This window comes from Lathamus discolor, chromosome 16, assembly GCF_037157495.1.
Source record: "Lathamus discolor isolate bLatDis1 chromosome 16, bLatDis1.hap1, whole genome shotgun sequence".
In the NCBI taxonomy this organism is placed as follows: domain Eukaryota; kingdom Metazoa; phylum Chordata; class Aves; order Psittaciformes; family Psittacidae; genus Lathamus; species Lathamus discolor.
The window spans coordinates 8,592,444-8,613,438 of record NC_088899.1 but is presented as its reverse complement, the minus strand read 5'-3'; the positions used below and the strand labels follow the sequence as shown (position 1 = coordinate 8,613,438).

The 20,995-nt window shown below is 50.1% G+C and overlaps 1 protein-coding gene across 21 annotated transcripts; it reads left to right on the top strand.

Annotated features, from left to right (window-relative positions):
- The first annotated feature begins 4,295 nt into the window (after positions 1-4,295).
- LOC136022709 (uncharacterized) lies at positions 4,296-19,517 on the top strand. 21 transcript variants are annotated; one of them, XR_010616277.1, is made up of 14 exons: positions 4,298-5,142; positions 5,229-5,282; positions 5,394-5,968; positions 6,569-6,892; positions 7,016-7,078; positions 7,156-7,207; positions 7,279-7,374; positions 7,462-7,585; positions 8,265-8,464; positions 15,038-15,138; positions 15,247-15,378; positions 16,148-16,300; positions 16,414-16,474; positions 16,978-17,368. XR_010616277.1 is itself a non-coding variant. In XM_065696362.1 (14 exons), the coding sequence occupies exons 11-14, from the start codon at positions 8,353-8,355 to the stop codon at positions 17,206-17,208; spliced, it is 933 nt and encodes a 310-aa protein (XP_065552434.1). In that variant the 5' UTR covers positions 4,326-5,142; positions 5,229-5,282; positions 5,394-5,968; positions 6,569-6,634; positions 6,719-6,772; positions 6,866-6,892; positions 7,016-7,078; positions 7,156-7,207; positions 7,279-7,374; positions 7,462-7,585; positions 8,265-8,352; the 3' UTR covers positions 17,209-17,368. The 21 variants fall into 21 exon arrangements, 16 of the variants coding, with proteins under 16 accessions (XP_065552442.1, XP_065552434.1, XP_065552426.1 ...); XM_065696362.1 differs by lacking the exons at positions 15,038-15,138; positions 15,247-15,378 and having other exon boundaries at positions 4,326-5,142; positions 6,569-6,634; positions 6,719-6,772; positions 6,866-6,892; positions 16,602-17,368; XR_010616275.1 differs by having other exon boundaries at positions 4,296-5,142; positions 16,414-17,368.
- The last annotated feature ends 1,478 nt before the right edge of the window (positions 19,518-20,995 follow it).

Sequence of the window (20,995 nt, the reverse complement as noted above, 5' to 3'; positions counted from 1 at the left end):
AGCCCAGCCCACCCTCGTCTGCTACAGGCAAAACAGCTCGTTTGCTACACAGCATGGCTTGGCACTACTTTGGCCCAATTCAGACCAGTCCAGCCCACTTTAGCTCAGTCCAGTGCAATTAAGCCCACCCAAGAACAGTTTAGCCCACTCCAGCACATTTTGGCCCACTTCAGACCTCTCCAGACCACTTTAGCCCACCACAGCCCAGTTTACACACTGCACACCAGTCCAGCCCAGCTTATCTCACTTCAGACACTTTACCCCACTTCAGTCCAGCCCATTCCAGCTCACCCCAGCCCGTTCAGCCCACTTCAGCCCAGCGCAGCCAGCTTTAGCAAAGTCCGCTGCACTTCAGCCCAGTCCAGCACACTTTAGCCCAATTCAGACCAGTTTTGCCCTGGCCAGACCAAGTTAGCTAAGTGCAGCCCAGTTCAGACCTGTCCCAACCAATTTAGCACAGTTCAGCAGGGTTTAGCCCAATTCAGACCATCCAGCACACCTTAGCCCTCTTGAGCCCACTGCAGCACACTTCAGACCAGCCCAGCACACTTCAGACCAGTTCAGCCCAGTTTAGCCCAATTCGCATCTATCCAGAACACTCTGTCACAGTTAAGCCCAATTCAGACCTGTCCAGCCCACTTTAGCTCACTCCAGTGCAATTAAGCCCACCCAGGAACAGTTTAGCCCACTCCAGCACATTTTGGCCCACTTCAGACCTCTCCAGACCACTTTAGCCCACCACAGCCCAGTTTACACACTGCACACCAGTCCAGCCCAGCTTATCTCACTTCAGACACTTGACCCCACTTCAGTCCAGGCCACATTAGCCCTGTCCAGCCCATTCCAGCTCACCCCAGCCCGTTCAGACCACTTCAGCCCAGCGCAGCCAGCTTGGCCCAGTTCAGGAGAGTTTAGACCACTTTGGCCCACTTCAGACCAGTCCAGCCCACTTTAGCCCACTTCAACACAGTTTAGCCTTGTCCAGCCCAGCAGAGCCCAGCCCACCCTCGTCTGCTACAGGGAAAACAGCTCGTTTGCTACACAGCATGGCTTGGCACTACTTTGGCCCAATTCAGACCAGTCCAGCCCACTTTAGCTCAGTCCAGTGCAATTAAGCCCACCCAAGAACAGTTTAGCCCAGTCCAGCACATTTTGGCTTTCTCTAGAGCTAACCATTTACCTCCAGGCACCCTCTACTGTGTCCTCAGACATTCTGGCTCAAATACTACATTGGAATGCTACATCTCAAACCCCTTCCTGCCATTCTGACATTGTACCCCACGCCCTCTCCTCCTGCAGGAGGCCCTCTACTTACTTTGCGTAGTGCCATTCTTCTCAAGGCCGCCTCTCTGCTCAGAACTCCCACAGCAGACGCCAGTCATGTTGCTGCCCTTGCCAAGTTGCTCTTCGTCATCTGACAGAAACAAAAAAAGGGCAACACGTTGTGCTGGCCATCATCTCCAGCACCCCAGGCATCCAGCCCAGCCTTTTCCTTACCTTCCTTCTGCCTCCTCCCAAGCTCCTCAACACCATGCTTGCCTGTCTCAAAGCAACTCCAGAGTCTGATGCAGGGCCTCTTCTCCCCTGCGTGCCCTAGGAGTTCAACAGAAGCCAATTGCCATGGTTCTTGCTTAAGTGACCAACTCCACAATCCTTCTGCTTATCCCTCTGACTCATCTCAAGCACTCGTCCGACTCCCAACATAAAAGACAAGACCTGCAACACCAAACACAAATACTGAATCTTTTTGCCATGTTCTTCTAAACATGAGGGCATCACACTCAAAATGAAACCCTTTACCTTTTCATAGCTGGAACTGGAAGCTGGATGAAAGCCTTAGAAGGCTCCTGCTGATGTGACTGAAAAAAAAGCTGTCCTCTGCTTCATGTTTGTAAGTAATGAACACGAATGCCTGACCAGCTTTTAACCAGCCAACACAAGCACTCAGTATATAACGGACTAAGTTCCAAGAACAAGCTTAACACTTTCAGTTCTAGCAGTGAGTTGGAAGCACCAAAACAGCTCACAAGCTAATGCACTCATTAAAACAGTCAAGCTGTACTACCCTGCCCACTATCAGATGGTGCTAAAAAAAGTCCCATTTAATTTTCCTCATCCCCATGGTGTATTTCAAATCTCTTTCTGCTATCCTGATGCTGTTTCCCCCGTCTATTCTGTGGAAAACTAATCTTTCTGCTTAGTTTTTATAGTGTCATAAGTCTCAAACTAAAGTTGTTGCTCAGATCTCCCACACTGGACACATGGGTGTTTACTGCACCCACCCAATTTATTTTTATCATTTGCAGTAACAGGAGTAAAAGGAAAAAATAAAAAAACTGCCACACAACATTCTGTAGACTAAGACAAGGAAATTCCCTGAAATATTTATTATATGCAGACTGTAATGAACAAGCACTCTGTAATTTAGAGTTTTAAAATGAGAAATATACAAGCTGAAAAGCATTCTTTTATCTTTCCCTGCCAAAAGTCATCAGTTATTTAACAGTCACTACATCCCAAAAGAACATTAATATTATGTTTGGTATTCTTTAGACCCAAGTGTCCAACTTAGTTTTTGAAAGAGCACAAACCCAAAGGCACTCTTGAAGTAACTCTTAAACATATAAATGGAATGTTTGTTCAGTAACCACTGTTATAACTATTTTATGAGAAATAAAAGACAAGTAATAAGAACATAAACTGTAAACAAATTTTTCTTTAAGTTCTGTGGCTAAGAGCAATAAAAAAACTTACCTGAGCACCACCACTAACAACAGCACCTCAAGTAAAACCACAGCACAAAAAAAATCATTAATACAAGAAGATGCAAAACCGAAGATAGCTTAAAAAATTTAGCCCAGATAAAATCATTTCAAAGAACTCAAAAAACAAAGCAATACACACATCATTAAAACCACAAAACACCCCAAAGACCTTACCTTGAATAGCATCAAATCCTAAAAAGGAGCCTTACCCTGAAGCTGTGCCTTATATACCCCAGGCCCCACCCACAACCCCCCCCCAGTGCCCTGGCTCAGGTGTGGGGCAAACCAGCTGCTGGGATAAAATCAGCCTGACAAGATGCACCTGGTTTTTGTTGTTTTGGGTTTGGTTTCTTGGCTGCTCTCTGATTTTAACTTCTTGGGTTTCTTTTTGGGGCTTAGATTTCTATTCAAAATTCTCAGATTCCATAGCTTCACTTTTATGAAGCTGGGCTCAAAACTATACTTGGTTTCAGACTGGGTGGGGGTTTTCTGTCTCACATTCTAGGGCTTAGTCTCAAAGAGGTTTTCTTCCACACAGACTGGCTCAGGCTCATATACTTAAACAGCACAGACACTCTAGTTCAGATTTAGGCTCAATTTGGCATTGACTGGCTCGCCCAACCACACGAGTCTCACATCGAGACTAACACAGGCTTCCTGGTTCAGACTCGCTCTCACATTCTAACTAAACAAAGACATTCAGGTGATTTAGCCAAGGTGAGCAAAGCTTAGACCACCCAAGCAGCAATTTATTTTAGGGTCTTGTCATTTTCATAAAGCTGCAATTACTTTTTGTTGGTGGTGTATTCCAGGGGGTGTACACGTTAGAATAAAGGGATGGAAAAGCTCTGAGGGCTAGTGGATGAGTAGTAAAGTGACAGGAGAGAGAGATGGGACTTCCTGAGGGAAGGGTGCAGCTTCTGTATCTCTGTCAGTGTGTGCATGTTCCCTTTTCTTTTCTAGGTGCTGCAGATAACTCGAGGGAGGTGAAGCTGCAAACTCAGGAGGGCTGTGAGAAGATCGGGGGTTGTGTGTGTTGGGGGTGCTTAATTGTTGAGAAGAGCATGGCAAAGGGGTTCAGTATTTGTGCTCGGTGTTGCAGGGCTGCCCTCTACCTTTGGAGTTGGATGAGTGCTTGAAGTGAGTCAGGTAAGGAGGATAGTGGGGTCGGTCCCTTTTTGCAAGCAGGGTGATCATTTGTCTCTATTGTACTCCTAGGACCTGGAGGTGAGGAGAGGCTCAATGTCGGACTCCACTGTGGGTTTGGAACAGGCAAGCACAATGTTGATGAGCTTTGAAGGAGGAAGAGGGCTGTTACAGAGCAGGCCAGCACTGGTGGGTGGGGTGGTGGTGATGATGGTGGCCAGCACAGTGTGATCCTGTTTGCTCGTTTACTTGCTGCAGGTGATAACGAGAAACTTGGCAGCTGTGGCAAGATCACAGGACTCTGATGTGGGTGTTCTGAGCATCAAGGCCAGCTTGAAACCCATGGCACTATGGAAGCTAAGTAGAGGGACTGCTGCTTGGGACTGGAGGGTGGGGGACAAGGTCCGGATGGCAGGAAGGGGTTTGAAATGTAGCATGGGGCTGAGGGAAAGGCAGGGGGTTACTCTGTAGCGTGAGCTTACATGGGTAGGGCAGCTACAGCTTGACTGTGTTAGGGAGGGAGGGTGTCACCCCCAGCCCTTCCCTCAGTGACCTGGGTCAGGGGTGGGGCAAACCCCCAGCTGGGATAAGAGCACCCTGACGATCCACAGCTGGGTCTTGTTTCATCTGGTTCTGGTTCATTGCCTGCTCCCCGGCTTTAATTTTCTGGCTTTCATTGGCTTAGACTCATATTCAAGACTGGCAGACAGTGCAGGCTCCTTCTCACACAGACTGGCTCAGACTCATGTTCATGTTTAAGCTGCACAGACGTTCTCTGGCGCTGACTTCTCCTCACACTCACTTAGGTTTAGTCTGACACGTACTGGCTCATGCATCCACACAAATCTCAAGTTGATTCTAACACAGAATTCCTGGTTCTGACTACCTGGCTAAAAGACTCCCTGGCTCAAACTCATCCTCGCACTCGAGCTGAAAAATAACATTCAGATGACTCAGTCAAGGTGAGCCATGCTTGGAACACCCCAGTAGCAACTTATTTCAGGGTCGGCCAAAGCTTCTGTTTTTCTCTCCATGAGTGCCTGTTTCCATTTCTTTTTTAGGTGCCACACTTAAATCAAGAGAGGTGAAGCTGCCAGCTGAGGAGGGCTGTGAGAAGGTTGTCTGCGTGAGTGGTGAGTAAGAGCTGAGAATAGCATGGCAAAGGGTTCAGTAGTAGTGTTGGTTATTGCAGGTCTTGCGTTCTACTTCTGGAGTCAGATGAGTATTTGAGGTGAGTCGGAGAGGTAACAATAATGGTTGTGGGGGTTGGTCACTTTTTACAAGCACCATGGTCATTTCTTTCTATTGTGCTCCTAGGTCCTAGAGTGCAGGAGAAGTCCAGCATTGTATTCTGCAATAGATTGGGAGTAGGTGAGCATAATGTAAAGGCGAAGTAGAGTTACAGGAAAGGCTGGCATAGATGGCTGGGATGCTGGAGATGACGGCCAGCACAACGTGTTGCCCTTTTTTTGTTTCTGTCAGATGATGAAGAGCAACTTGGCAAGGGGAGCAACATGGCTGTCATCTGCTGTGGGAGTTCCGAGCAGTGAGGCCGCCTCGAGACGCATGGCACTACGCACGCTAAGTAGAGGGCCTCCTGTAGGAGGAGAGGGCGTGGGGGACAATGTCAGAATGGCAGGAAGGGGTTTGAGATGTAGCATTCCAATGTAGTATTTGAGCCAGAATGCCTGAGGACACAGTAGAGGGTGCCTGGAGGTAAATGGTCAGCTCTAGTGAAGGTAGTGCCTCAGAGTTAAAAGACAGGATGCAAAAGTGCCATTTGTGGGGCTTAAGTGTGGGGTGTTGTGTCGGGGACAATAGGTAATGGTCTGTGGTGAAACACACAAAGGTAGGAAAGTAGTGTTTGTTCTCTTTGGCTCCCTCTTGTGGTGTACTGCTTTGGCTTTTCCCAAAAAGTCTGGCTTTGGTGCCTACTCAGAAAGTTGTGCTTTAGAACTGCCTGGAAAAGTCCTGAGCCTTGCAGACCTTCCCAGATATTGTTGGGCACTTCTTGCGACGTGGGCTGGCCCCCTGCGTGACAAAGAGCGTGCCTGCTTGTGAGTATGGAAGCCCAAGCCTCATGCTAGGTGAGGGAGGCAGAAGCTCATCCCACCCAGGCGACCGTTGCCTGCGTGGGGACGCCCGCTAAGGTTGAGCCTGCCACCTCGCACAGCCGTGATGATTGTCGGAGCTGGTTTGCTGATGGTCTTGGCAGGGTCCTTGGGGTTGGTAAGATAGGCAGCCATGAGAAGTATCCTTGACTATCTCTGCAGTTTCCCATGTTAATAAAGTAGTTGGGAGTTCTCTGGTTTTCTCTGTAGCTGGAGTTCTTGAGCTCTGGAAGGGAGGTGGTGGGTTTTTATAAGCACAGTGTAGCTGTGTACTCCTGATGATCTGTGTGAATGGACAGAAGAGCTCTAGGAATAAGCTTGTAATGAATGAGTCGGGGGCAGAGAGTCTGCTTGGGAGTGTGCGTGATAGTATATATCTGGAGTTAGTGTGTGAGCCGGAGGGTGTGAGGGCCTGCTGAGAGTGTCTCAATGCCAGTGTGTGACTGCATGTCAACCTAAGTGTCGGTGTGAGTGTGGCCTGAGGCTTAGAGGCAGGCTAAGCTTTTGCTTGGCGTTGCGGTGACTAATGCCAGGTTGTTCTTGCAGATGACGAGATGGGTAGTGGTATGTGAGAGGCTGGTGTGGGAGGGTTGAGCAGAGTGATGGTACCAGGTAGGTAAATTTGTGGTGTCGGAAGCAAGTTCCTGTTGATTCTCCTGGCGGGCTTTTGATTTGCTGCGCATATTTAATTTGAAGGTGCGGATCAAGGAGCGCAGCGGTGCTCTGTGTCCCGAAGCTGACTTGGACTGGGTGAGCTGTGCTTAGCAGAGTGAAGTAGCAACTGATGGCATGTCTTGTAGTTTTTGTGAAATCAAAACCAGTTCTTAAGGCTGTGTTCTGCAGGGAGAGCCCGGGCTCAAAGGAGAGAAGGTAAGATGTGCTAAGGCCAGTGGGACGAGCAGCAGAGTGACTGGAGAGGGAGAAGGGACTTGCTGAGGGAAGGGTGCATCTTTGAATCCTCTCAGCGTTTGTCTGTTTCCCTTTGTGTTTCAGGTGCTGCAGGAAACCCGGGGGAGGTGAAGGTGCCAGCTGAGGAGGGCTGTGAGGAGTTAAGGGGTGGGTGTGTGTGTGTGTTAGCTTAGAGTTGAGAAGAATGTGGTAAAGGGGTTCAGTATTTGTGTTGGGTATTGCAGGTCTCGCCCTCTACGTTTGGAGTCGGATGAGTGCTTGAGGTGGGTCAGGAAGGTAAGCGGAAGGATTGTGGATTCAGTCACTTTTGCAAGAACCACGGTCATTGGGTTCTGTTGCCCTCCTAGGGCACAGAGGAGAGGAGAGGCCCGGCGTCAGAGTCTGGAATCGCTTCGTGAGAGGCGAGCACGGTGTTGAGAAGCTTGAGAGGAGGCAGATGGTTGGTAAGGAAGAGGCTGGGCTGGATGGATGGGATGCTGGAGATGACGGCCAGCACAACGTGTTGCCCTTTGTTTGTTTGTTTCTGTCAGATGAAGAAGAGGAACTTGGCAAGGGGAGCAACATGGCTGTCATCTGCTGTGGGAGTTCCGAGCAGTGAGGCCGCCTCGAGACGCATGGCACTACGCACGCTAAGTAGAGGGCCTCCTGTAGGAGGTGAGGGCGTGGGGGACAATGTCAGAGTGGCAGGAAGGGGTTTGAGATGTAGCATTCCAATGTAGTATTTGAGCCAGAATGTCTGAGGACACAGTAGAGGGTGCCTGGAGGTAAATGGTCAGCTCTAGTGAAGGTAGTGCCTCAGAGTTAAAAGACAGGATGCAAAAGTGCCATTTGTGGGGCTTAAGTGTGGGGTGTTGTGTCGGGGACAATAGGTAATGGTCCGTGGTGAAACACACAAAGGTAGGAAAGTAGTGTTTGTTCTCTTTGGCTCCCTCTTGTGGTGTACTGCTTGGGCTTTTCCCAAAAAGTCCAGCTTTGGTGCCTACCCGGGAAGTTGTGCTTTAGAACTGCCTGGAAAAGTCCTGACCCTTGCAGACCTTCCCAGGTATTGTTGGCCACTTCTTGCGACGTGGGCTGGCCCCCTGCGTCGCAATGAGCGTGCCTGCTTGTGAGTATGGAAGCCCGAGCCTCATGCCGTGTGAGGGAGGCAGCAGCTCATCCCACCCAGGTGACCGTTGCCTGCGCGGGGACGCCCGCTAAGGTTGAGCCTGCCACCTCACACGGCCATGATGATTCTCGGAGCTGGTTTGTGTATGGTCCTCACAGGGTCCTTGGGGTTCATAAGTCTGTTCTCATGGGTTCAGCAGTATCAGTCTTGTTTTCTCTTTCTTAGTAGCTGGTGCAGCACTGTGTTTTGACTTCCAGCCTGGGAACAGAGCTGATAACACAAATGTTTTAGTCTGGGCAAGGACTTTCTGATCCTCATGCTCTGCCAGGGAGGAGGGAAAGCCGGGAGGAAGCAGAGAACAGGACACCTGACCCAAGCTAGCCAAAGAGGTATTCCGTACCACAGCACATCATGCCCAGGATCTAACTGTGAGTTACCTGGAAGGGCTAGAGACTGCAGGGTGGGATGAGGTATGGGTTGGTGCTCGGTTTGGCTGGGGGGCAGGCGAGTTATCAGTCGACTGGTGGTGAGGTGTTGTATTCTCTTCCCTTGTTATTTCCCTTATTATTATCATTATTGGTGGTAGCAGTAGTGACTTGTGTTCTACCTTAATTAATAACTCTTCTTAACTCAACTTGTGGGATTTGCATTCTTTTCGATTCTCCTCTCTGTCCCCCCAGGAGTAGGGGGAGGGCAAGAAGGGGGGGAGTGAGAGAGCAATTGCGTGATTTATGGCTGACCTTGTATAAACCACCACGGTTGTTTTACTATTAATCTTGTCAGATCTGTCGTTATCTCAACCTTTCGAGCTCCACGTTGGGTGCCAAAAAGAACCCATGGCAGTAAGATAAGCAACCATGAGAAGTATCCTTCACTATCTCTATAGTATCCCATGTTAATAAACTAGTTGAGAGTTCTCTGTTTGTCTCTAGTTTTCTTTTAGCTGGAGCTCTTGCGCTCTGGAATGTAGGTGGTGGGTTTCTATAATCAGTGTAGCTGTCTACTCCTCGTGATCTGTGTGAATGGACAGAAGAGCTCTAGGAATAAGCTTGTAATTAATGAGTCAGGGCCAGAGAGTCTGCTTGTGAGTGGGTGTGATAGTGTATCAAGAGTCAGTGTCTGAGCCAGAGTGTCTGAGTGTCTCCGTGTCTCCAGGCTGCTTTCATATCTCTGTTATCTTGGCATCCCGTTTCATTGGTTAGGACATTGTCTGTGCATTTTCATGCTCATGGGTCTTGAATTTTGAGTCGTGCTCATGGGTCTTCATGCTTTTTGCATGTCCATCATGTCAGGTTTTGTGGTTGTTTTTGGAAACACATGGTCATGTCGGACTTTGTTCTCAGGCTCCTGAGGAGACCTGTTGCGTTGCTCTTGCGGCTGTGCAGGTGATCTGGGTGGATGTAGTGTTCCATCTGGGAGGTAGTCTACTTCTTCAGATTTTTCTCTCTTTTCGGTGTCACAGAGTCTGTAGTGTTCTTTGTGTGTGTGTGTGATTGCCTTGAGTTGCTCTGCTCATGGTCAGTAGTTGGGCCAGGTGGAGCATCTGTAGTGCAAGTCTGTGTGTACTACGATTAGCGGCAAAGCTTGTGCGTTTTCTTGGGATGGAGGTTACAGGTTCTGGGCTCATCAACAGTCTTTAGAGATAAAAGGTTGTGTGGGTATTAACTGAGTTGTTTTTTAGCAACTCGGTGGTAATTTTGCAGTTGTTTTTTCAGATATCTGTTATGAATCAGTTGTCAACGTGATGAAAGTAGTCTTGCATCAAGGAGCTGTGGCAGAGATGCACAGCAATCGGTAGAGACTCGCACAGACCCCATAGCGATCACATAACGACCATACCATGATGGGCTGGGGGGGGCGGTGTGGCGCCCGGGTGTCTCGCTGCTGCCATCCTGTGTCCAGAGTTCGGTACTGCAGCCCGGGCTCCGCGCATGAGCAGTGGTGCTCCCTTTGTCCCCGCTGCTGTCCCCGGAAGTGGCCCGTGTCACGTGGTGGCCGCCGCGGTTGCGGGTTGGTGTGCGGGCATGCCCGCGGGGTGCTCGTGGCCGCAGCCCGGTGTTGGCGCGCCGGCTCCGGTCCCTCCGCGCGCCGTTTCGGTGCCGCATGCGCAGCGCCCGGGAGCAGCATGGCGGCGGGCAGGGTCCGGGTCCGGGTCCCGGCAGCGGCGGCAGCAGCTGAGGTCCGAGCGCGCCGGGGTTATCGGGGAGGCGAGCGGGCCCGGCGGCCCGCCCGTCCGTCCGTGCCTTGGGCGGGCGCAGAGGGGCGGCTCCTGCCCGCTGGCTGCCCGCGCGGGAAGCCTCACAGCGCCAGGGGCTCGGTACTGGGGGGAGTAAAGACCCGGGGCGGGGGTTACCCGGAGGCCCTTAATTCACACTGTGCCTTCACTGGCAGGGGAAGGGGCGAAGGTGGAAACACCCGATTAGGAAGCAGCCACGGAATTCCCTGTTTCTTTCCTCTGATCTAAACGTGCGGGTGGTTTGGAGATGAGACTGTTCACTGGAGCTTGAAGGTGCTGAGAGATCTGGAGCCTGACATTCTCCCTCCATGAAATGAGTCAGGTCTGCGGCAGCAGGGGCAGGGCTCATTGCCCTCCTTTTGTTCTGCAAATAGACCTTGCCGCGTTGTGCCCTAGGGGACCCCAGCCAGCTCATCGCAGCCTTTCCCTTGAGACTGTCAGTGAGGACTGCAGCTGCTGCTGCTGCTCCCCTGGTATCCCCCGGTTTGGACACCGGCCTTGCTGCAGTAGCCATCAGGTTTCTTCATAAATGCTTGGTATTCTGGATGCAGAGACAGCGTTGTGAGGGAGCTGATCCAGATCTCAGTCTGTCTTGGGAGGTGCTTGTAGCAGGAGACGCATCGAGCTACCAGACTGGGTGGCTTTAGGGCTGCTCTGTTTATGCTGAATGATTTAAAGTCTCAACCTGTTGCTTTTTTATAGATGCAGTGCTATATCTGACGAGTCTCGCAGTAACGCATGTCTGGGTTTTGCTTACCTGATGTGCTGAGGGTCTCTGTGGGTCCCTATGGGGCTCTGTGGGCCCCATAAGCTCTGTCCCACATCTGTGCCCCATAGAACTGCGCCGCGGCCTTGTGTAAGGAGCTCCAGTGCCAAATGGGCCCCATGGAGCCCCCCCGAAGTGCTGCGCTTTGAGGTCAGGGAGGACTTCACTATGGGGTGGATGAAGGAGGTGGGAAATGGCGGTCAAGGGGGCTTATGGGTGTTTATGGGGCGCTATGGGGTGTCTGTGGAGCGCTATGGGGCTCCATTGGGTGTCGATGGGGGGTGCAGGCAGGGATTTGCAGTGTGGCCTGCAGGGGGCGGTAAAGGGCCGCGGGGGGGCGGTCAGCCAAGGACACACCACCCCCCCTCCTGGGCTAATGGGGTCCAGTGGGGATATGGGTGTCTGTGCGGGGCTATGGGGGGTCTATGGGGTCTCTGTGGTTCCCTATGTGGTCTCTGTGGGGCTCTATGTGTCTCTGTGGGGCTCTATGGGTCCCTTTGGGGTCTCTATGGGGCAGCCCCCCATCCCCCTCTTTCTGCCCCACAGCTCCAGACCCAGCTGGAGCACTCGGAGCCCCCCAGCCTCCTGCCCCTCATACTAGGGGGGTTTCTGGGGGGCTCCTGCTCCTGGCGCTGCTCTCTGTGGGGCTCCACAAGGTGCGCTATGGGGCAGGCTTAGGGCGCAAGACCCATCTATGGGGTTCTGTGGGATCTCTGTAGTCTCTCCAGGGCCTCTATGGGTCTCTCTGGGGCTCTATCGGTCCCTATGGGGCTCTATGCAATGCCCATTCTCCCCACCAGGCGTCGCCCTCACCGCTGTCTCCTAGCAACACCCAATCCCCTCCCTCCTCCCCTCCCTCCTCCCTTCTCTCACGTCGCGTCTTTGCGTCACTTCTGAATCACGGTAATTCTCTCGTGCCATATTTCTGTTCCACCAGCAATGCCGAGAACACGTGGCACTGTGCCCCTGTACCTGCTGACGTTGTGACTGCTCTGGGGTTGCAGTACCCTGAACTGCTGTCTTGGGCAAGCGCATTTCCCCTTCCCACTTCCCAGGTTGTCTTAAAGCAGCTTCAGAAGTGTTTGTGCATTGTCTGTCTGTGCATTACAAACCAGCCTTTGAGATTAATTCCTTGTCATTAGAGTATGCTCGGCATAGAGCTTGGTTTAAACGCTTCTCTTGCGTTTCCAGGGACGGATTTTGCCTTTCTTAGGCTGCTTGTTGGTGGAAGCTTATAAATTAGTTACTGACTTAGTACGCCCAGCTCATTGATCCCCAACCACTGTCATTTTCATGTCATGGTCTTTGTTAGTACTTCAGTTTTCCGAGTCCCCCAGCTCCTGGGTTGTGAAAGTTTCACCACTGTACAGAAAGCGCTTTGCATCATCCTCAGATGTTGTCCACACATTCCTGGTGTCTGTATCGAGGCAATCACTAGCAGTATTGACCATGAGCAGGCAAAATGAAGCCCGAAGGGAGCTGAGCTCATAACATCTCTTTGGTGCGATGCTTCCCATCTGCAGCTTGGCGCTGTGGTCGCCAGACAAGGGCAGCTGTGTCTCCCGTGGGCCTGGTGAGGCTTCAAGGGAGGGACATACCATGTTACCGGGCGCAAAACAGCTGGTTGTGATGGTCGTGTTCACCAGGATATGTCAGAGCAACTCAGCACCAGCTACCAGGAGGCAAAGCTGTGAATAAGTGTTACCTGCAGAGACCTGGTGCGGCTCCTGGTGCGGCTCCTGGGTCTCTGTGTGACTCCTGGACAGCACTGGGTCAGGTTCCTCGTGCTTTTCTTTTCTCCACCTCAGCTCCGTACCAGCTACCCTCTAGGCTCTTGCAGCTCCTTATGGCTCCTTTCTTCCATCCAGTTGCAGGTTTTATCCCCTCTGTGTCGGGCCAGTGATGCTCACTTGGTGGTGTCCCCTGCCCCAGCAGTTCTCGGCCTGTCTCAGCCCTGTGAGCGCTGTCGCCGTGTGGCACAGTGCAGGTGACATGGGCTGTTTCCTCCCTTCCTTGCTGGCAGCTCTCCGTCGGGGTAGTCTGGGGACACTGCTGGGAACCGTCGCCTGTACGAAGAGCTGGGGCTCTGTTTGGTGGTCTTTGCCCCCAACCCTGTTTTGTCTGACTTACCTAAAAGCCTCGTTGCTGGTGTGAGATTACATGTGCCAATTCCTTTAAAATTCTGGACTTTCTGGGTTCTTCATCCTTACTGAAAGCTGTGACAAAGCAATAGGGTGGTTTTCAGGCCATACCTGGACAAGTTTGCTGGTTTTAGCAGCAGCAGCAGTACTAGGTGATCTCACTTCTTTGCTTGTAATTTGTAGGTAACTTGTCATGTCTAAGGGAGGAATTTGCTGAGACCTGTTTGATCTTTGTACTTCTTAATCTCTAAGATTTAACTGTGTTTTGTACAGTCGTTTTTCCTTCCCTTGTAAGCTCTGCCTGGTGTCCTGCTTGAGGTTGTTTCTCGGCCAAAGAAAGCCCTTCTCGTGAGGTTTTCCTGTGCTCCTGGTACGGTTTGCTAATAGACAGGTTTGATGGGCTTCCTGCCTCCTTTTTCTGTCGGGCAAGATCTCTGCCTTGTCTGCCTTGCAGGTCTGTCTGTACTCTAGCCGTCTTCCTACTCCCACAGCATCAACACAGTGAAATAATGCCTCATGCCAGCCCCTGCCTTTTCTGCTTAGAAGGGCCCAAACTGCTGCATTTGATGGCTGCTCACACAGAAGCAAGAATCCGGATTGCTTTCCTTGTGTGTTCTTTTGCATCTTATTTGCGTCCCCCCCGCTCCCCACAGCCTGAGTTTTTACTGCAGCATCAATTTCCTCATTTAAAGTTTAAGCCATTGCCAGCATCTTTTCTTTCAAGGGACAGAGAGGTTCTGTCTTGCTGAAGCATTAGCAGAATGCAGTGGTCCGGCCCTGCTTGTTGGAGCTCTGATGGACTGTGGCTGCCGCTCCCTCCTATTGCGAGCGAGGTTCCTGTGCAAGGAAATCGGAAAGATGCGTGGATCGCAGTGTCGCTCTCCTCCTGGTTTGCTATTGCAGTGCTGTGTGATGGCTGCTAGTTTGTCATGGGCCAGGTTGCATGGTTTCTTGTGGCAAAGGCACTGTTCCATTTACTGGGAGCACTCACGGAACTGAGGTTTTGTTCTGACTGAAGGCGGGTGTCGGAAACCCACCGTTAACAAACATCATTATAGCTTGGCATGTAAAGCAGATAATCACGTTTGTCCCAGGTAGCGTCTGCATCTTCAGGTAATCAGGAAGTTGCTTGCTCGTTTTTGGGTTACAGTGTAAGTAGCCTGTTGTAAGGCAGCTTTTATATCGTGCTAGCTGAGTCTCTCTGCGCAATCTCTGGTATAAGTTTAGCATTAGTCATAGAGGTCTCTGATGTATAATGGCGATGAATGAAAGTTTATTTCTAGATATAATACTATGACATAGCTTTATTATCACTTGCTAAAAATGCTTCCTTTTTTGTTTTCCTAGAAGTCAGCGCAAACAACAAAAACCATGACTTCACGATGACTGGGATTGCGACGTCAACAGATTTCTAGTTGACAATGAGAAAAAGAAACACTTAATGTTTTTAATGTAGAACACGAACAGTGGGAGGCCTCAGTTTGCGTCCTACAAGAGAAAAACACTCACTCCACACAGCTCTAAATGCAGCAAGCTTGGCTCTGTGTAGGAATGCCAACTATAAATGGTTGAGCACATTTACACTGGTTTTGGCATCGACAGGGAGTAAAGGGTTGTCTGTGTGGTGCTTAGCTGCTGGCTGGGCTGAAACCATGGAAGCTGTTTAGTTTATTTAGTAGAGTGCCTTGCCTGTGGTCCTTCCTGGAGTAGAACACTCTGAGCTTGGGGAAGGAGAAATTGCTCTGAAATTATTTGGTTACGAAACAGTAGCAAATGGTATCTCAACAGCAGGTTTTATTTGTCATCCTAGGAGGCCTATCCAGGAGGCCACAGACACAAACACATTACTGTTTTTCAGTATTTCAGAGTAGACAACTTCAGTGGAGCTCACTGGAAATTGGGCAGGGTGCCCCATGTCAACAGGCAGAAACCAGGAACGTGACAGGGGTTGCAAAACAAGTAAGTAGTTTGCTTTCTGGGTTAACGGTAGGAGAACGGGTTGATACGGCTCAACCTTTGTCTCTCTTCAAAGTAAGGAACATTTTCATGGTAATCTGTTTGGAACAGGCATTCATTATAACCAGTGAAATGCAGAAGCCCAGAAGGGGATCCTACAGGAGAGAGCGTTTTTGAAGGCCCTCTGTGCTGTTCCTGAAAGCAGAAGGTGTCTTCCTTGCTGAACCCCTCTCGCCTGGACACGTAAGTGATGCCCGTCGTGAGCATTGACAGCACACCGTAAAGGCGAACGGGCTAACGGGGACCCTAAGCCTTTTGCTTTCCAAGGGTAGTTAATAGCAGTGTACTTGCTGACAGCTGCAAGGGCGACAAGGCTCACACAGCCGCCTTAAGCAGCGGATGATTTTTCAGTTCAGGCACAGTTTGTGTCTGGTTTCTTTCGCTCTCTTTGAAAATGTACTTTAAAAGGCAGAATGAGGACCTTCATTCAGTGTGAGGGAAGGGACCTGGACTGAGCAGAGGGAGGAGAAGAAGAAGAAAACAGGGCGGGAAGCATGGTGTACAGCGTGGCATTTTCTGCTTCGCCTGCCCTCAAACCTGCCACATGTGTGGCAGCAGCCGTGGTTTTCCCTCTCAAAGGGATGGGTAGCTGTCAGCAAAGATTTAGTATGTATGCTGCACAGGTAGGAGACTAGACTTGGGCAGGGCAGTACTTCACGGGGGTGTTAATGCAACCGTGGGCGCTGCTGGCCAGGCCCTGGGCAGCGAGCTGACCTGGCAGGGAAGCACAGCCAGAAAGAGTGAGCGGACACACTGCCTCTGGGGTAGAAGAGCTCTGGGTGAGGGCCACAGCGCTTAGGTGAGGGCCTTTTCCTCGCTGATTCCAAACAGCATAAAGAAATCTGGAAACTGCCTGCTCTGCCCTTGCTGCTGTTGTTCACAGCTCTCAAATACAGTGACCTAAGGCACAACACTTTGTTCTTTTCTTTTCTTGAAACCTGTGTTCTTTCAGGCTCATCTGTCACCGCATCCCTTGAAAGCGGTAATGTCACCACCCTAACCACGGAACTGCTTCAGAAGACCCTGGGAGTGGATGCAAGGGCTCATTTGGTCATAAAAGGGGTGTTTTTTGAATCACTTGTTTCCCGTGTTAGAATAAAAGAAGGTAAATAAAAGAACCCTTCTGTTTCAGAGCAGCGTGCTCTCGCGTGGACACTGTGCGTGCCGGAACAGACCCTTTCGGGAGCTCCAGAAGATTTTTTAACCTCTTTCTTTCAGCTGCAAGACCAAAAAGAAAAGAGAAGTTTCTGCTAATGGGAAGCAACGGAGGAGAGCGGAGGTATGTCTGGTAATTGTAGCAGATGCTCCTCGGAAGTTGCCAAGAGAGTAAATCCATTTACCCTCTGCTTTCACCAATTGGTCTGTAGTTTGCCTGTAGTTACCCTCCCCGCTTCTGCATTTTACAGAATCCTGGAATGGTTCATGTTGGAAGGGACCTTAAAGCTCATCCAGTTCCAACCCCTACCCACAGGCGGGCAGGGACACCTCACACTAGAGCAGCTTGCTCCAAGCCCCTGTGTCCTACCTGGCCTAGAACACTGCCGGGGATGGGGCAGCCACAGCTTCTCTGGGCACCCCGTGCCAGCGCCTCAGAACCCTCACAGGGAAGAGCTTCTGCCTGAGAGCCCGTCTCAGTCTCCCCTCGGGCAGGTTAAAGCCATTCCCCCTTGGCCTGTCCCTACACGCCCTTGTCCAAAGCCCCTCTCCAGGTTTCTTGTGGCCCCTGTAGGCACTGGAGCTGCTCTAAGGTTTCCCCCCCTTAAGGAACCTTTTATTCTCCAGGCCGAACAAGCCCATCTCTCTCAGCCTGGCTGCGGAGCAGAGGTGCTCCAGCCTTCTCAGCATCTCCATGGTTTCCTCTGGCTCACTTGCGCGGCTCCACGTCACTCTGGAGTTGGGGCCCAAGATCTGGATGCAGGACTTTGTTTCCTCTTACATTGGCATAAATGCAGAGTGTCCCTTCAACAGCTGGACAGATCTAGATCCTCCTATAGGAACACCTGGGGCCAGTAAATCGGAGCAAAACTACGTCCTCTGCTTGAACAAGGACGGAATTATTTTGTTCAACTTGCTTGCGTGCTTAATTCAAGAAGTTTTTTTCCCTTCCAGTCAAGTACATTCATGTAATTGAAAGCATTGTCACAGGAAATCTCAGCTTGATTTGCTTTCCTGATTTGAGACCATTGCATTGCTTTTTGCCTAAGCAGCAATCGGTTTGCTTGCAGGCTGTTTTGCAGCAGCTCTGCGGGGAATTACCACTGTTTTTCTCATCATCCTGTTGGATGTTGTAACAATGCAGCTCCCCAGTTTCCTCTTGACGTTTGGGTACTGCCAGCAGAGTTTACAGCTCTTGGTATTGTCTTTGTTGAATTAGTACCCATGCAGTCTTTCCAACCCAATGGGAGTCCCTGTGTGTTGTCCTTGTTTACGGTGTCTTCCGTCTAGGTGATGTGCGTGACAACTTGACAAAGCGTTGCTATCCTGACCCGCTTGTGTGGGCGGAGACTCGTGGGGCAGTTTCAGGGCTCAGAGTTGATTTTCCTGAGGGGGATCCCAGCTCTGCAGCAGAGGAGCTGCACTGCTGAGGAGAAGGCAAGGGCTGGAGGGAGGGAGAGCCGGGCACTGCAGGTCAGTCCCATTATTTTTCTGTAATGAGGGTGGTAAAGCACTGGCACAGGTTGCCCGGAGAGGTGGTGGATGCACCGTCCCTGGAGACATTCGAGGCCAGGCTGGATGTGGTTCTGAGCCCCCCGATGTAGTTGGAGATGTCCCTGCTCGTTGCAGGGGAGGGGTTGGACGAGGTGACCTTTAAAGGTTCCTTCCAGCCAAAACCGTTCTGTGATCCTATGGTTAGAACCCCAGGGCATGCAGGTGTTTCCCTGCAGCTGCTGAGGGTCTCTTTAAAACCCCAAAGCCACAGCTACCCTTCTTTCTTATGGAAGGGCTTCTCCTCCTCACGCTCTTTGGTGTGTCTGGTGCGATTGTGCCCTTGCTGAAGCTCATCTTTGGTACCTTGAGCTAAAGTGCTTTGCTGACATGAGGCTCAGTTCATCTGGAGGAACATAGTGTAATGCAGCCAGGGAGGGGAAACTGGCTTGTTTGAAATACTGAGGTCTGCTCAGCATGTGGTTCTCATTAAATGTTTGCTACCACAGGTACCGGTACCAGCGGGAGTAACACCCAGCTCTGGGCAAATTTGCTTGCATTTCAGCCTATTTGAACTGGTCACTTACCAGCATAGCGAGTGTCACGTCCTGAAAGCAAGGCTCCTCTGGTGCAGCTGATGGACCCCTGAGCCCAGCAGGAGGCCTGAGGCTGCTTTGCCATCTGCCTATAGGAACAATGGCACTTGAACCGCAGCAGGGTGTAGAGCTTTCGTGTGCGTAACCCCAAATGTATCTACCTTTCCTAGCCTGCCAGGCACGCAGCATCAGTGCGGGTTTCTAGTTCCCTAAAGGGTATTATCTGCCAAACATTTTACAGTGACAGGACTTCCGCTGTACCACAGCTGACAGGGGGCTTACAGACCAGAGCACACGCAGCCTAGTCCACAGATTCGCTTTCCCGGCAGCCCCGGGCACCACTCGCAGGGACAGAGATGTGTATTTAGCCCCCGATTTCAAGGAGGTGCCGTAACAGCGCGGTGCCTGCAGGCAGACAGCACATTTCCAAGGGACCCCTCTCTACTGCTGCCTTTGCCGCAGCCTGGTGATCACAGAGCCCCGCAGGTGATGCGGGCTGCCCGGCGCGCGGTGTGCTCACGAACCCAGCCGTATAGGGACAGGGTCCTCTGGTGCCGCAGTGAAGCACGGCAAAGTGGCACGGGAGGAAGAGGTAAGGCCACTGAGGATATGAATGGAAAACTCTTGCTACTCAGTGCACACGCAGCAAGCGCTCTGCCTCTGCGTTCCGTGCACGCAGCAGCGTCCCCTCCTGTTCGGGGGCTGGTGCCAGAGCTTATCTGCTCCGTTGGTGGCATTCGTGTCGCCGCGCAGCTAGACATTGATGGGTGGCTGTAACAGGTCGCTGCTCAGCTGCTCGCCTTAGAGAAAGGATTCCCTTTGTGCAGCTGCCTCTCACAGCTGGATGACTGCTGCAAAGGTTTGGAGCTCCACGACAGACAAGGCTATTTATATTTAAAGATTCCTGCTTTTAATGAAGTCAGATAGTTGTCCTGAAAAAATAAAGACCTTACCAAGCCAGGAGCACATTGCTTTTGTCTTCTCTAATACTCTCTTACAGTCTCTTCCCTTCCCGTCTGTCTTCCCTTCCCTTCCCGTCTCTTGTACTCTTTTCTCTCCTGTTCTCCTCTATTCTCTTAGTCTCTTCCATTTTCTTATAGTCTCTTCCTTTCCCTTCTGGTTCTGTTTTCTCAGATTCTTTTATATTCTCTTTCCATCCATTCTCCTAGTCTTTTCTAATCTCTATTCTCTTCTTCTCCCTTCTCTTGTATCCTTTCACATTTTCTTCTATTCCCTTCTCTTTACTCTCTTCTCTTGTCCTGTATTCTCTTAGTCTCTTCCTCTCCCTTATATTCTCTTCTCTTTTATTCCCTTCTCTTTTCTTTTAAATTCTCTCCTCTTACGTTCTCTTCCCTTATCTTAGATTCTCTTATAGTCTCTTCTCATATATTCCTTTCTCTTCTATTCCCTTCTCTTTTGCTCTCTAAGAGTCTCTTCCCTCTTTTATATTCTCTTCCCTTTTTTTGTAGTCCTACATTTTCTTATTTTCTCCTGTATTGTCTTACAGTGTATAGTGTTTTCACTTATTCCTGTCTCTCTTCTGTATTTGCTTACATATTGTTCTCTTAGATTCCCTTCTGTTTTATTTGCTGGTATACTCTTACAGTCTCTTCTTTTCCTTTTCTTAGATTCTCTAAATTTCTCTTCCCTTTTCCTGTATGCTCTTCAATTTTTCTCTCTTGGCTTCTCTTAGATTCTCTTCTTTACTCTTGTAATCTTAGATTCTCTTCTATTCAATGATACTCTCTCCCCCTATATTCTCTTCTTAGGTGCTCTTCAGCTCTCTAATCTTAGATTCTGTTAGATCTCTTACGTTCCCTGGTATTCTTTTCCCCGGATGCTCTTCTCTAGTAATCTCTTAGGTCCTCTTCCCTTCTATTCTCTTCCCCGTATTCAACTGTATTCTTACCTTCTCTTCCATTAGATTGTCTCAGAACCTCTGCTCTTGTAATCACTCTCATTCCGAAGGAAGGAAGGAGGGAGGGAGGGAGGGAAGGAAAAAAGGAAGGAGGGAAGCAAGGAGAGAGGGAAGGAGGGAGAGGAAAGAAGGAGGGAGGGAAAGAAGGAGCCATTTACGGCCATTTCTATCCCATTTTTGCCCTGTTCTCACCAGTTTAAGCCATTTTTTGGCTATTTCTCACCCATCTTAAACCTTTTTTTCCCATTTCTAAACCATTTTTGGCCATCTCTAACCCAAATTTGGCCACTTCTAACCCATTTTATGCCATTTTTTGCCACTTCTAACCAATTTCTGACCATTTCTAACCCGTTTTGAGCCATTTTTGGTAATTTCTAAGCCATTTTAAGACATTTTGGCTTTTTTTTTTTTAACACATTTTTCCCATTTCTAGCCCATTTTAATGTTGGTTGGGGGGGGGGTGTTTGTATTTCTGAAGTGGTTTTGGCCATTTCCAATCCATTTTTGCCAAATTCTGACCCCTTTTAACGCTTTTATGCCCACTTCTAAACCGTTTTAAGCTTTTATTTGCAATTTCTAAACTGTTTTCGCCGTTTCTAACCCATTTTTGGCGACTTCTAACCTGTTTAATGCCATTTTT